This window comes from Ochlerotatus camptorhynchus, unplaced genomic scaffold (genome assembly GCF_037179485.1).
Source record: "Ochlerotatus camptorhynchus isolate MF236.1 unplaced genomic scaffold, CSIRO-AGI_Acam_v1.1 ptg000193l, whole genome shotgun sequence".
Classification (NCBI taxonomy): domain Eukaryota; kingdom Metazoa; phylum Arthropoda; class Insecta; order Diptera; family Culicidae; genus Ochlerotatus; species Ochlerotatus camptorhynchus.
This window is the reverse complement of record NW_027040683.1, coordinates 2,793,952-2,808,926: the sequence shown is the minus strand read 5'-3', so window position 1 is coordinate 2,808,926 and position 14,975 is coordinate 2,793,952. Positions and strand designations below refer to the sequence as shown.

Genomic DNA, 14,975 nt, shown 5'->3' with positions numbered 1-14,975 from the left:
CAGAGCACGCAATAAGCTAATATGCGCTAAGCAATAAGCTTGAAATGCGAACAAGAAGAAGAAGAACAGTACCAATTTGGTACCGATAAAGGAGGGAATCAATCGTTTCAGTTAGGCCCTAATGAATCTGAACGCTAGCAATGTTCTCTGATGCCTACAGCAGCTATCGACATGCATCGTAGTCTGTTTAATTAATGCTAACTTCGTTAGCACCTTTTCCCCCGGACAGATTAATTCAGATCACTAAACTGAAACATCTTAATCAGTGTCGCAGCATCCGTCGTCCCAAGCGCTAAAGCATGCTTTGGAACAGTAAATTCCGCCTAGTTGGGCTTCTTCTGTTGGCAGTTGTTCTCGCAAGTGAAGACGGTGGAAAGGAAGAAGGACGGTTTATGTTCCACGGGAAACCATTTTTGGTCGTCCCGAAAACGTCGCCCACTCGCCATCAGTTTGTCAGCGGCATCGGTATCCCGCTGGGAACTCCCAACTCCGTTACCACGGGATGGGTTTTGAAAGCATATTACTTTCTTCCGACAACGGTAGCTCAACTGCAGCCTGTGAACATCGAAGGGTGGAACGACACTAGAAGGTCTTTCGAAAAACGGGAGGCCGTCACCACGACTTCGCTGGATCACTACGAGGCCTACGAGGCAAAGGATGTACGAATCGACACTGAATCGCTGCCAACCGGGGATCAGGCAAGTGATGAAGATGACTACTTCGAAGACGGAGACGATAACTACTGGCTGGACGAGGATGAGGAGAAGATATACCGGGAAATGAATAAGATGAATTTACCGATTAGTATGGATCCCCCGACCGAGGGGTACAATGCGGACAGTTCGCGCTGGACCACGTACAAGGCGTTGGAGAAAATGGGCGAAGTCTACGGTTCCGGAGGACGGGAATGCGTTCTCCGGAGTATTTGCGAGGCAGCGAGCGCGCAGTTTACCCACACGGGCGGGGTATTTGCGGAGCTTTTGCACATAATGTTCACGTGAGAATGCTTGAGTGATTGTGGCGATATCGGGTGAATAATCAGTTTGAAACATTTTTGTTTTAGGCCAACAACCACCGAGGATCCACTTTCGGAGCATAGTGATAACGAGTATTATCGAGCAGAGGAGCTAGGCAGGGAAGGTGCCCCGTGCCACGTGGTGTTTCACGAGTGCCGGAATTCGATCCTAGATGTGTTTACCGGTGTGCATGATCCAGTGACGAACACCCTGACGGTGGCCCACGATAAAGTGATGAGATCGTTTATGAAATAGAATCGTGCAAGGGTTTGTTTTCATTTGTTTCAATTACTCTGATGAGCATATAGTAGTAATAAGCTGACACTGCGATGATGACGGTTTTTTAAAGAATTTTCACAACCCAGATGAGATTTAGTATGATGAATCACTTTGTAATTTTACAAATCGAAGCATCCCATTAGGGTTACAACTCTGCTCACAAAACGAGTTCTTCTCACGGATGACGCATTTAACTCGACTTCATTGGAAACTATTCGCAGTCTCAGATTACACAGCACAGAGGAAAATGCCTTTGAAGTTGGGTCACGCTTCATAATCATGACTTCTAATTTTGTTTTCGACTGGTCCCAGCAATGGCTTCTTATCGCCAGTGCCATCGATTGATTCCAACCCTCACTTATCAATGATTTCGCCAACCTGTGTCAGCTGATATCATGCGGAAAATTTTGGATACATTGCTAATCCCCCCTATCGTAGAAAATCACCGATACTTACAACTGCTACAGCAACATCCCATCTTGATTTCTGAGTGAACAGCGGTACGAGACTTCCAATTCAATACAATCGCCAAAAACCAGCAGTACACCAGCACGAGCCTAATCCCAGTCGCACGAACCACTATCACTACACTATCTTTCGAGTTTTGTCACCGACCGCAAAGTGTCATTCTCCAGAGTATATATGTTTCACAACAATATCACGCTTCAACACCGGGAGATGGATGTTCGTGGTTCGTGTGCCGCAATTCCGGCCAAAGTGTCGCGATTGGAGACTAATGAAGCGCGGCAAACCCGATTGACTGTGTTCTGTACTGCAGGTAAATATCTACCTGTATGTCGCTCGTTGTCGTCATCGTCGTGCATATCTTAGATAAGCAACGCGCAGTTTATCGGTAAATCTACTCAGCCGGTGAATCATCCATACAGCAGATCGGGTACACGGGTGTGTACAAATGTGAACGTTCAACTTCGCTGCTGAAATGGGGGGGTTTTAAGTTTATTATTTATTGTTGAGCTAGGGTTGTTGTTTTGAAGGAAGTTCATTCGTGGAGCATGGAATTTCATGGAACTGTTGCAATAACCCTAATTGTCTAAAAAGGAATGCACATGTATTTCAAATGGTATAGAATTTTTATCTGATGTGTGCCGATAACGAAATCTGCTCTTTCGGTTTTTATTCGACTGATTGGAGGATAATGGAAAACACAATCAGCAACAAGAACATCGAAACATATTTTGATGGAAAAAGGGTGGGTCGGCCTAATACAATTTATTCAATAACAAATAAATAACCGATATGCTTATAATTTGTATCCATCAATCTATCGCTTTCAACCTAGATTTTGTTAGCAAAATATTACATGGTGATTAAATTATGTACATTTTTCGATGACTCGTCCTCCACTAGTTGTGGTGAATCTACGACAAAAGTTCCAATGACAGTCCGCATCGTGCTCTCTTGCGGTGTGGATCTAAATATTCTGACGCTGGTTCATCTCCGGCTCTAAATATTTGCTTTTCCTGCTGTTGTTGTTGCAGAAGCTGCTCTTGACGCCACTGTTCTTGCCGTTGTAGTTCTTGCAAACCGTCTTGTTCACGGGCTTGTTCCTGAGCTATCTCTAAGGGTATAGAGATTGTTGTTTGCGCCCATTCTTCAATCCGACAACGAGAGAAGTTAGAGCTCCAGCTTGATCCTTTTTTCGCTCACACGGGTTCTTCAGACTCTTACACTCTGAAAAATCTTCACGTCCGATTTACGTGAAAACATAGGTGGTTTTCGTCCTCCCTATTTTTCACGTAACTTTTACCGGAATTACACGTAGCCGATCAAAATCCAGCTTCGATTATCTACGTGATTAGTCAGGTAAATAAGACCTGATTTCCACATACTGCGTACGTGAAATCGGGGTGAAAACTACTGGACAACTGGTAACTTTTACGTGACATTCCGTTTTGTTTAAAATGCTTTTCACGTAATTTGTACGTGAATTTTGAATGATAATAATGGAACGTATATATAAAAGCAGTCAATATTATGCAATTTTATCGGGCGGATATAAAATCCACGTGTTGAAATTAATGCTTATAACTACTCATAAAATTGTAAATTAATGACTAATTGATTGTTGTGGTAGAAACGTGTATGAGTCTTTTTTATTTCTGACAAAATTTTAACAACTGTTTGCAGCGAGGTTTGCAGACTCAAAATGCTGATGCCACCGTCTGAAATTATAAAACTAGAAAAATGCGGCATACAATTATAAATCAAAAAAATTACCGTCCAATATTTGCAGCAAGCTGCTGGAAAATTTTGAATCATTGAAGTGCTCTTCCACACACTTAGATTTTTTTGCCGAGATGGGCACCACCGAGCAGCTCGGCAATCTATTTTGCTGGATCTCAGTGAAAAATTTGCCGAGATTCAGTTAACAAACGGGAATTTGGCCGAAATCTCGGCTAACAAACATAAATTTTGCTGAGATATCAGTAAAAAAATGCAAAAAAATGCACCACGCTCGGTGACGCCATATTGATTTTGTTTGTGTACCTGAAAATCACGTAAATCCCGTTTTTCGGAAATATCGAAGTCCCAAACACACAAACACAAATACACGAAATCTGTTTACGTGAATATGCGGTCGATTTTACCACCATTTTTAGTGGACATGACATGCAATGCAGGTCAAAGTTACTAAAATCACGTAACATTTGAGATTTTCTGAATACAGATCAGGTACGTGAAATTCACGTAAATCGGATGTGAAGATTTTTTAGAGTGTATGCTTGTTGTCCAGATATTCCTTATACTCCCGGGCTACCTTTTCCTCAGCGAGTCTTCTTGCTGATGCTGTGCAATCTCAAAATTAAACGAAGGAAATTTTACGCGATAGTTAAAATTCAGATTTTTTTCTGTGAATAAGGGACACAGTATGTACCTATAAACGCATGTCCAGCCAACATAATTCTACACACTTAAATTTTTTCGCCGAGATTCCAACAGCCGAGTAGTTCTGCAATTTATATTGCTGAGACTCAGTAAAACAATTGCCGAGACTCAGCTATCAAATAACATTTTGCTGAAATCTCAGCTAACAAACAGATATTTTGCGTAGATATCAGCAAAAGTAAATGCCGAGGAAATCGGCTTTTGGAGATTTTACCGAGCTAGATGAAGTGTGTAACGAAAATTTTATGATTTTTAGTTGGGTAGCATTACTGCTCCTAAAATAGAATTTTCACTGAAATCAATAATCGACATTACGGCGCCGGTGGTGTACACACTTAATCTTATATTTTTATCTCGGTAAAACAGATTGCTGAACTAAATCGGTAAAACACGATTTTTGCTGATTTCTCGTTAGAAAACATGTTTTTACTGAATATCGGTATATACAGTTAACGAATTTTGGTTATATGAAAGTATTTACTGAAGTTCGGTAATGTTGTTTACCATGAATTTCGTTAAAATCTTGCTTCACCGACTTCGGTAATATAAAGTGACGAACCTCGGCAATTGAAAATAAGAGTAAATATCTGTCAGTGGTGCACATTCATTGTCAGCCATTTTGTCAGAGAGTAAGTCGTCTGGTGCGTGCTTATAGGCTTGCTTATAGTGCGTGTAATTAAATAAAGTGAGAAATGCAGGAAATATTGCGGCAAATCCATGGTGAAGGAGAAGCTGTAAGCGAAAAACTGCGTCAACTATTCTGTAAGTACTAAATCTTTATTTTTTTTTCGATTATACAGATAGGAAATGGCTTACGCTGCTTTTTTTGCAAGCAACTAGTTCCGGGGCACGCTGATGGGCTACACCGCCATATAAATTTTCACCTCAAAGAAAATCATTTTAATGCAGACATGATTTCATATGACTGCACTTTTTCAAAGTGTAACATGAGATATGCTCCCTTCACATCTCTCAAACGGCACATTATTCAAGAACATCCAGCGATACCAGATGAAATCATTGCTCCCCTGAACGCCCCCCCCTCAATATTGAGTTCAATCTTCCTTTAAAAAAAGCTAGGTTAGAATCACAGCCAAATCCACCCGCAGAGAATTCCTCAGCAAATAAGGCCCATGAAGAAGATAGTGAAATTTTCATCGAAGACGATATAACTATGGAGCAAATAAAGAGAACTGCTGGTTTAGGAATTTGTCGACTTGCCGGCGATGTTGCCTTACCTCAGACAAAAGTTTCAGAAGTCATAAAATTGTGCGAAAGTTTGATCGCAATGGCAACGGAACGTCTGAGGAATATTACTGTTTCTTTTTTAAAGAAAAAGAATGTACATATGAAGGAGAAAATTGCTGTAGATTTTCTCAACGAATTTCAATTTACTGACGTAATTGACGTAACAACTCATCCGAAACGGATACAATTTTTGGAGAGAACAGTTGTTAGCATTCCGCAGCCCGAAGAGAAAATGCTTGCTTATCGCGAAGATGTGCGCCATGTCCAAGGAGTGCACAAAAAAGTTAGAGTGAATGAAACTTTTTCGTATATTCCTATTATCAAAACTTTGGAGTTAATCTTCAGAAACCCAGCAAACCGTAAATTGTTAGAGGAATCTGAAAATGAGCAGCGAACTATTGGCGGAATAAAAGAATATGGATCTTATTGTACTGGCGAATTATATAAAACGAGTGCCTATTTTCAAGAACATCCAAACTCAATCAGACTGAGTATTTATCAGGACGATTTAGAAGTAGGAAACGCGTTGAGTAGCAGAGCAGGCATCAACAAAGTGTCCTGTTTTGCGTTCAAAGTTCAAAACTTTCCGGACAAGTATAATAGCTCTCCAAAAAGCATCTTCCCAACGCTCTACTGTACATCAGTAGATGCGAAGAAGCACGGGTACAACAAAATATTACAACCATTAATTTCCGACTTAAAAAAGCTTGAAAAAGGGGTTACGGTATACTACAATTCAGAAAAGTTTGTCCTCAGAGCTACCTTGGCGGTGTTTTGTGGTGACACGTTAGCTGTTCACGAAGTCTTCAATTTGCTTGGACCGGGGGCCAACTTTTTTTGTAGAATTTGTACGATTTCACGGCCTTTATTCAAAGAAGATCCTCATTTCCAGCATCCCATCCGTACAAAGCAATGGTACGATACTAAGATAACGCAGTTGGAAAACGGGGAAATTTCAACATCAGATTGCGGCCTGCATCCCCAAGGATGCATACTGAATGAATTGGAAAATTTTCATGTCTGTGAAAATTATGCACTGGACGTGATGCACGACATTGCGGAAGGAATTGTACCCTTGACGATACAATTAGTTTTGAGTTTTTACTTCAAAAGCAAAGACATTAAAATCGATGTATCTTACATTAATTACCGCATTAATACATATGCTTATGGATATGTTGACAAGAAAAACAAACCCTCAGCAAACTTCACGGAGGAAATGCTGAACAGACCAAAAGCCTGTAAACTGAAACAGACGGCTACTCAAAATCTTCTACATCTTCGATCATTTCCGTTCCTTTTCGGGCACTTGGTTCCAGCGGATTGCCAGTATATGTCCTTAATCGGACGGATGATTAATATTGTAAGGATTCTGAGCTCCCCAGTCGTGTCGGATTATTTGCTCGCTGAACTAGAAGATCATATAAGCTCATTTCAACATTCATTTTACACGAAATTTGATCAACGAATCAAAAAAAGTCATCATCTAGAACATTATCCGTACTGCATTCGAAAGAGCGGCAGCATGAAGCAGTTCAATTGCTTTCCATTTGAACAAAAAAATAAGCCATGCAAAAGTCAGTCTGCTACATGCCGGAATTTTAAGAATATTTGCAAAAGTTTGGCAAAGCGTCAAGGATTTAGCATGGTATTGGACATTATTGACAATCCTTTTACAGATAAAATTCATTACACAACTGGCAAGTTAATACATCGCAATGAAACTCTCAGCAGCCTTTTTCTACATGAAAGTCAAGAGGAGTTCGTTTTCACACCGAAGATTGTATCGATCAATGGAATCGAATTTCGATCAAATTTGATTGTCTCTATAAAAAATCACAACAACATGTTGTATCCGATATTTGCTGTCATTCGCGAAATAGTTATTGTGAACAATTGCATTAATTTTCTGATGAAAATTTGTGAAACAACTGGGTACAATGATTTCTACGAAGCATATGAAGTGGAGCTTTTGGAGGAAGATAGACTGCTTCAAAATACAGAAATTCATCAACACACCACGTTTGCTTTCTGGACACCGTATAATAGCCAAACCAAATTTATATCCCGTCGTTTCTATTGTCAGGATTACTGAGTATATCTGAGTAATATTGCTTCACAGAAATAGCTGCTCTTACTTTAAATTTATTCATCATTTTCATTCCAGACGACGAAGAAATTAACGAACCTGAATTGTTCATGTCCTTGGACGATACAGACTTCATACGTCTAAAGTTGTCTACGAAGCTCATCAAAATCATCCTTAAAATTCAAAAATCCACTTCGACTGAACACATAATAGAAGAAGAGTACTTGGAGCACACCGAAGAAGATACAGTTAACACCACTGAAGAGCCAATAGAGTCTGATTCCGATGGAAATAATGGAGATAATGCACCTCAAGGATCTAACAGCGAAACAAACCCTTACACTGGAATCACCATGGAGCAGGTATGATCACATATCCTTTCATTTCGTATATTCACAGTAAAAAGCATTGTCTTGTGTGCTTTCCTAATCAAAGCCATCATCAGATAATTTCACTGTTTATTAAAACATTTCATTAAAAAAAAATAGCACACTGCACTTAAGTGATATAGTTCACACAATATATGAATCTTTACTAATCTAAAACTTTACCTGAATAAGCACAGTCGAGGGTGTCGTTTTCCATAAGGACATCGAAGGTATCGTAAAATCTGATGAAAATGTTTTCATCAGACCGACGAGCAATCAGCCGTACTTGCCGTGCCGGTCCACACAAAATCAACCTGTGAGATTATTTCGGACCTCTTGAGGGAAAAACAACCGATACAAATTAAATCACTTTATCGATTACAATGCCATTTTGATTCTTTGATGCATAGGCCAACAATATTTACATTTTTGTTTTTGAAAAACGGACATTTCTCACGTAACATTTTAAATCTGGCGTTCAGAATCATAAGGGCCAAACTGCGATGATCGATTTTCTAATCGATTTTCTCTTTGATTAATAAATAGACTGGAGTAACATTTCTCGGTGCGTTTTATGTTGCTTTTGCTTGCTAATACATCTCTTCACTTCACTGTATTATAATAATTTCGTAAAAATTGTTCACTTAACTGTGGTAATGCGAAGAGAAAATCGATGAAGAGAATCGATCATCGCAGTTAGGCCCTTATAATTCTAAACGCTAGAAATGATCCAATCTTCGTTTATCGATTCTCTTCGTCGACTTTCTTCTTGGTTTACCAGTTTCACCTAAAGCCCTCTAGTAAAAGTATAGACGACTGTCAAAAGTTGTTCCAATCGAACCGTCAAAATGCACTGCTTTGCTCGATTGGAACAACTTTTTTTCAGTTTTGTGGTGACAGTCGTCCACACTTTTACTAGAGTGCTTTAGTTTTACCTAAAGCCGTCTAGTAGAGTGCTTTAAGGTTTTACCACGTCCCACTTCGAGCTCCAGGTCAACGTAAAGCCCTACAGTAAAAGTATGGACGTCTGTCAAAAGTTGTTCCAATCGAACCGTCAAAATGCACCGCTTTGCTCGATTGGAACAGCTTTTTTCAGTTTTGTGGTGTCAGTCGTCCATACTTTTACTGTAGGGCTTTAGGTCAACGTGGTTCTTCTTTGTGTTAGTAACGAAAACAATGAAAACATTGCTAAGTAGCCTCTAGACGAACATTTCAAAAGGTCCTATCTGATTTTGTAAACAAACCGATGTCAGAACAAATTTTGTAGTAGCGTTATTCGTGAAAGAAAAAATCGATGAAGAAAATCTATCAACACTGACAGGCCATTTTCGCGTGTTCCGCGTGATTTGTTTTCTGAAAGCAACACTGAAATTACACAGTACTCATAAATGTGTATCATGTCATCTAAATTGAAATATTGAAGCGTATAAACAGTCGTCCGAATTAATTTAAAATTAAGCAGAAATTATCTCGTTTTTGTTAAAAGACTACTCAAAAATGTGTACACGGTGCACAACATTGGGTACTTATGATGTTTTTGAATCAAGCACACCCAATTTTCGAGTAAAATTAAAATTCATTTTTGAAAATCTCCATTATTGTTGGAAAAATAAATGAAATCTTACTCAATTTTTAATTGATCTCCATGAACGTGAGCAAATGAAAGACGTCAAAAATTATATTGTTTATATTATAAAATGAAAGTTTTCAAAATCAGTTCTTCATACGTTTCGTTATTTTCCTAGGAAATTGATATTAACATTATTTTGGAGAGGTCAGCCGAAGGAAGAGCTTTGATGCAACTTCTCCAAGAGAACAAAAAACCCAATGACAAAACAATAAAACGAATAACACACCTACTTTGCGGATTTTTGAAGTCTAACTACGAAGTGTAAGTACATCATAATAACAATTATCATCGCATGGAACATTTCAATCGATTTTTAATTTTCGTTCTAGGCGTGCCTCTACATTTTACAAGAATATTGTTGCAAAGTCATTGGTTCAATCGTATCCCATTTTGGCTTCGTCAGTTTCGGACGTACCACATGTAATTTTTAAGAGTTACTATAATTTTGAAGAGGCAACTAAAACCGTTGAATACTATTTTAGGCATTGTGGTTTTATATTAACGGACGTGGTGATGGAAAACATGCTGGTAAAATTCACTACCATTTGGAGTACCTAGCGAAGCGAGCTAAAGCGCGGGTGTTCCGCAGAAGGTTAACCAAAGTCGACGAAGGGATGCATGTCAAACTTCCAGTTGTTCAAGTGCCAGAAATTGATCTTTTTGCTATGGTAAATGATTTATTTTATTGATAAGTTTTATCAACGATAAGTTCTAGATATACCTGGAAGAAGGGCGTAACTGGCTTTGTAAACTATGACTTCTTTCAAAGATTTCTGGGAATTCATAACACATCCACGGACACCAACACAACCATTGTGTAGGAGAAGTCGTCCCTACCTGATCTGCGTGGCTGAGTTTTGAATTCTCAGAAATTTTCGTGAGAAGCTATTACATATTTACAAAAACATTTACGCCCTTATTTCAGCTCAATCGAGGACTTTGATTAGATAGTAAAATCTAGATTGAGCTAGAAATAGGGTCTAATTCAGAGAAATATATGAAAAGAGGAAAGTTTCCCACCCATTGATGTTGATGCTATGCGTGGGCGACCTTCGGTTGGCGAGAAAAGGACCTGTAAAGGTTTGTTTACAAAAAGCTTGTATTAAAGAACAACATGTGAAAAGGGCATACAAGCTTTTTGTAAACAATTCTTCTTATGCCCTATTCTCGTCACCCACATGAAACCCACGCAAACCATCAACATCAACGGGTAGAGAAAATTTTCCCCGAACCGATGATGTTGGTTTACGTGGGCAACCTTCGGTTGGTGAGAAAAAGGCCTACAAAGGTTTGTGTACAAAAAGCTTGTATGCTCCTTTTACTTTCGAACTTGTAGATTTGATTACTGTATTACACTGCTCGAAAACAAAAAAATATTAGTAATATTAACCATTAAAATTCGGTAATTTTGATTGTTTCAGGTGGAAGAACTTAAATTTATTGTCCCGATTTCCGAAAACAGAAGCAGGATTAACCAGTTATGGACATCTACATTCGAGTATCGGTCACAGTATCGTGAAAATCATGACTTCCACTCTTTTCTCGAAGAATTTCCCGTTAGTTCGGCATTCGAGGGTGAATTAGTAAGTATGACCACTTAATGCACTAAAACGTCAGTATAAATAGTAGCAATATTTGTTATAGGTTGAATATGATTTCAAAAGAATGCGAAACCAAACCGTGGATTTTGCAGAACAATGGAATGTCTGGCAAGCAAAAGTGCTTAAAACCTACCAACACATGTTCAGGGAAATATCTAACGGTAATGTCGAGGGTAATATTGTACCAATTTTCATAAAATCTCATTTAACATAATTTCGTACTACAGATTTCTTGAGAGCGCTAGCTATTATCCGAGCTAAAAACCCTACTCGAGGCTCAAAACGTGTGCGCGACGAAGATTCTGCCAAGGACAACCCATTGAAGCGACTACTCAATTGGATTAAGGTAAATAGCAATAGACAATTAAAAGAAACTGCCTTTCTATTCATCCCGCCTACTTTTTTTCACAATAGACCCACTTTTTCTTTTATGCATCTGCAGACCTGAACAATTCCCCTGATTAAAATAAGTTGGTTTCTCAATTATAATGTTTATTTTTTGTATTTCAGTTGGATGACCCACTACCCATCGACTACAAAGTTCCTGTTATAATTGTAAGAGGAAGTCCCATGACCGAGGGAGAATGCTTTATTTCATGGAACAGTATCAATATACCGCTAGGTGGTAACATCGTCCATGCATTCAGCGTGTTTTGCAAGGCTTTCGACGTATTCGGGACGGCATGTGCACCGAGTGATAAACAGTTTTTTATATTTTTCAGAGCAATTATTTTCTCTGTAGACAATATTTCTACGACTGGTGAAAAATTTGTTAGATCACTCGAAGAGTGAGTAATAATGTGTTGTTGCGCTAATAATTGGAATAAAAACTTGTTTACAGAATTTCCACTAATTTGGTATTATTATTAATGCTATTCTGAATAATCAAATTAATTTAAGTTGAAATTTCGACGATAGTCGGCAAACGCTAAATCTTTCCTTGAACGGTTTGCCGAAGGATTGGTAAAAGATTTATTCTTGTTTTGAGGTATTTCGGTAAAAAAAAGCTGAACGCTCGGTATACAAATACCGATGTTCTCGGTAAAATTTGACAGTCGAATAAAACTGATAATTACCAAGCGTTCGGTATTCTATACTTTTACCGAAATTTTTAACGAAATTTCGGCTGTTGGATTCTCGGCAATTTATTTTGCCGGCCTCGGTGAAATAAACTAAGTGTGTAGTGGTAAGCGTGATTACCTCTCACCCCAGCAGGCCGGGTTCAATCCCAGTCGGCGCCGCCGGGATGTTCTGAGGCATAACATCTCTGATCACGCCTTCCTTCGGATGGGAAGTAAAGCCGTTGGTCCCCGGTTCATGAGTTGATGGGTCGATAGGTAGGGTCCAGGTGTGAGAGCTGCCTTCCTGGCACGTCGGTAGCATTGGTGCTCAGCACGGAAAACAAGATCGACGGAAAAAACAAACCAAAGAAAAAAAAAATAATAATCGACATGATTACTGATGTGTGTGTCTGTATTCCCTCTAACCCCCACTGCACTAGGGGCAAAAATCAGTCCAAAATTACCCAAAAATTCAATATCTCAACAGCACGCTGAATTCCGGCCATGAAAAACGACTTTTCCGAAATGAAATCGTCCGGGGAATCGATTGCACGTGGTCCCATAGACCGGAGAGCCTTGTAGGTATGTGTTTTGGACCATTTACCCCATTTTCCCCTACTTTTTGGAGGAAATGTTTTTTCACAGCTCTATTTTTCGTAAAACATAAGCACTTTATGCATGGTTTTAGAAAACTATGTCTTTAAACAACATTTCATGAGATATTAGGGGAATACGGGGCACACTTTATAGGGGAGTAAGGGGTAAAAGTGAACCCTCGCTAAATTTATTTTAATTCATAAAAATCTTGAACGATGCGATTGTTTGAATGACCCCAAAGGTTACCTGCAATAATAAGATTTATCTGAAAAATACTTTGCTAACACCAAATTCAACGCAGTTTCACAAGAATGACCTTCCCGATATCCCGATTGTTCTGGTATCAACGAAGAGTTGCTATTCAAATACTCCAACAGCTGGCCTTTAACAACAAGTTCTAAAATTTTCTCTAATGTGTGCGCCATGTTGATGGGACGAAACTCTTCGGCTTTAATCGTTCCAGCAACTTTTTGAATAGGGACCACTAAGGATTCCTTCCAAATTTGTGGCACATGTCCAGTTTGTAATGATTCATTAATAAGGTCCAGCAAGATGTGGCCAATGACATGAAAGCAATCTTGAATAACTCTAGCATTAACATTATCTACTCCAGCCGATTTTCCTAATGAAAAACAAATAACTCTAAGTTCATCTAATGTAATTGGGTGAAAAACTTCAAATCTACAACTACTATTAACTGGCTGTTTTATTTCGTCAGGTTCATCGACCAATTCAATGGATTGATTAATCAATGAAACACTTTCAACAAAATAATCATTAAACTTAGATGCAATTACTTGTTCTGACTGTTCTAATGTGCCATTAAAAGTTATGGACCGCGGTTTGCAATCACTAGGTTTTAATAAAGATTTCAAAATTTTCCATAACTCTTTGCTGTTGTTTTGATGCTGATCAATCTTCCTTTGTACATATTCACAACGAGTTTTCTTTATCGATTGTGAATACTTATTACGCGCGATTGTGTACCTATTCCAATGATTGTCATTATTTGATCTACAAAACTTTTTGTACCTTTGTCCCTTTTCCGTTTAAGACGCAAAAGATCCAAATTGTACCAGCTGTTCGAGTTTTTCAAAGAAACAAACTTTTGCTCAACTAGTTGATTGGTACACGTTTTCAAAGCGTTATTAAGAACAGCTGTAGATTCACCTAAGTTACCGGCCGCAAATGGAAAATCCAGGCTTCTCTCAACAAGATTCGAAACAGCTTGTTTCGAATATTTCCTCCAGCACTTCAATTTTACAAAATTATCGTTATCGTTAACATGGTCTAAGACATTAATCACTGAGGTCTCATGATCGGTTATTTTCAAATCAGTATCCGTAACTGAACAAATGGAATCAAAATTGGAATAAACGTGGTCAATTAAAGTTCTACTGTGCCTGGAAATACGCGTATACTCATTTACCGTTTGCTTTAAATTTAAAAAAAACTTAGCTAAACGCTTCAAATGATTCGAATTATGGTTATCACGCCAATTAATATTAATATCACCAGCCAATATATTTAATTTACTAGAATCAAGGAATGTCTCAAGCCAGTTCTCTAAAACTTCAACAAAACGCTGGTCACTAGAACTGGGAGAATGATACAAAACACCAAAATTACCCATCTTCATGCCACGTACAACTGTAATGCCCAAGAACCAGTTGCCATCAATAACTTCGTTGGTACGAAGGTTGAATTGAACTGATTCTTTGACATAAATGAGTAAATGAAAACTAAAAGAGGACGTTTTTCCTCAACAATCTGACGTAATGCTACGTAGTAAATAAATTAGGTAAATAAATTTAGAAGTCACCTTTGATAAAAAAAAGCGGCTCCGGTGGTGTAGTGGTAAGCGTGATTGCTAGGCTGTCGACAGAAGCAGACCACTCTCGATGTATGCCACGTGATCGTCTGTTTACTTGGCAGCATTCCTAACAGACAAATCAAAGCTGTAAATAAACATACATGCTTTATAAAAGCTGAATTACATACTGCTTTCATAGCTTAATAAGAAATCTTGCTGAACTTTGAGCTTCCTTTGGTTTGTTTTTTTCCGTCGATCTTGTTTTCCGTGCTGAGCACCAATGCTACCGACGTGCCAGGAAGGCAGCTCCCATACCTGGACCCTACCTATCGACCCATCAACTCATGAACCGGGGACCAACGGCTT

The 14,975-nt window shown here is 38.7% G+C and overlaps 2 protein-coding genes across 2 annotated transcripts; both read left to right on the top strand.

The window, feature by feature from the left end:
* Window positions 1–299: 299 nt before the first annotated feature.
* Window positions 300–1,273, top strand: LOC135702550 (uncharacterized). Its single transcript, XM_065223622.1, has 2 exons — window positions 300–997; window positions 1,064–1,273. Exons 1-2 carry the CDS (start codon window positions 300–302, stop codon window positions 1,269–1,271), a joined length of 906 nt encoding a protein of 301 aa, XP_065079694.1. The 3' UTR covers window positions 1,272–1,273.
* A 3,621-nt stretch (window positions 1,274–4,894) lies between these two features.
* On the top strand, window positions 4,895–11,930 carry LOC135702413 (uncharacterized). Its single transcript, XM_065223451.1, has 9 exons — window positions 4,895–4,964; window positions 7,618–7,901; window positions 9,653–9,798; window positions 9,867–9,957; window positions 10,020–10,205; window positions 10,959–11,120; window positions 11,182–11,299; window positions 11,366–11,484; window positions 11,649–11,930. Exons 1-9 carry the CDS (start codon window positions 4,895–4,897, stop codon window positions 11,928–11,930), a joined length of 1,458 nt encoding a protein of 485 aa, XP_065079523.1.
* The last annotated feature ends 3,045 nt before the right edge of the window (window positions 11,931–14,975 follow it).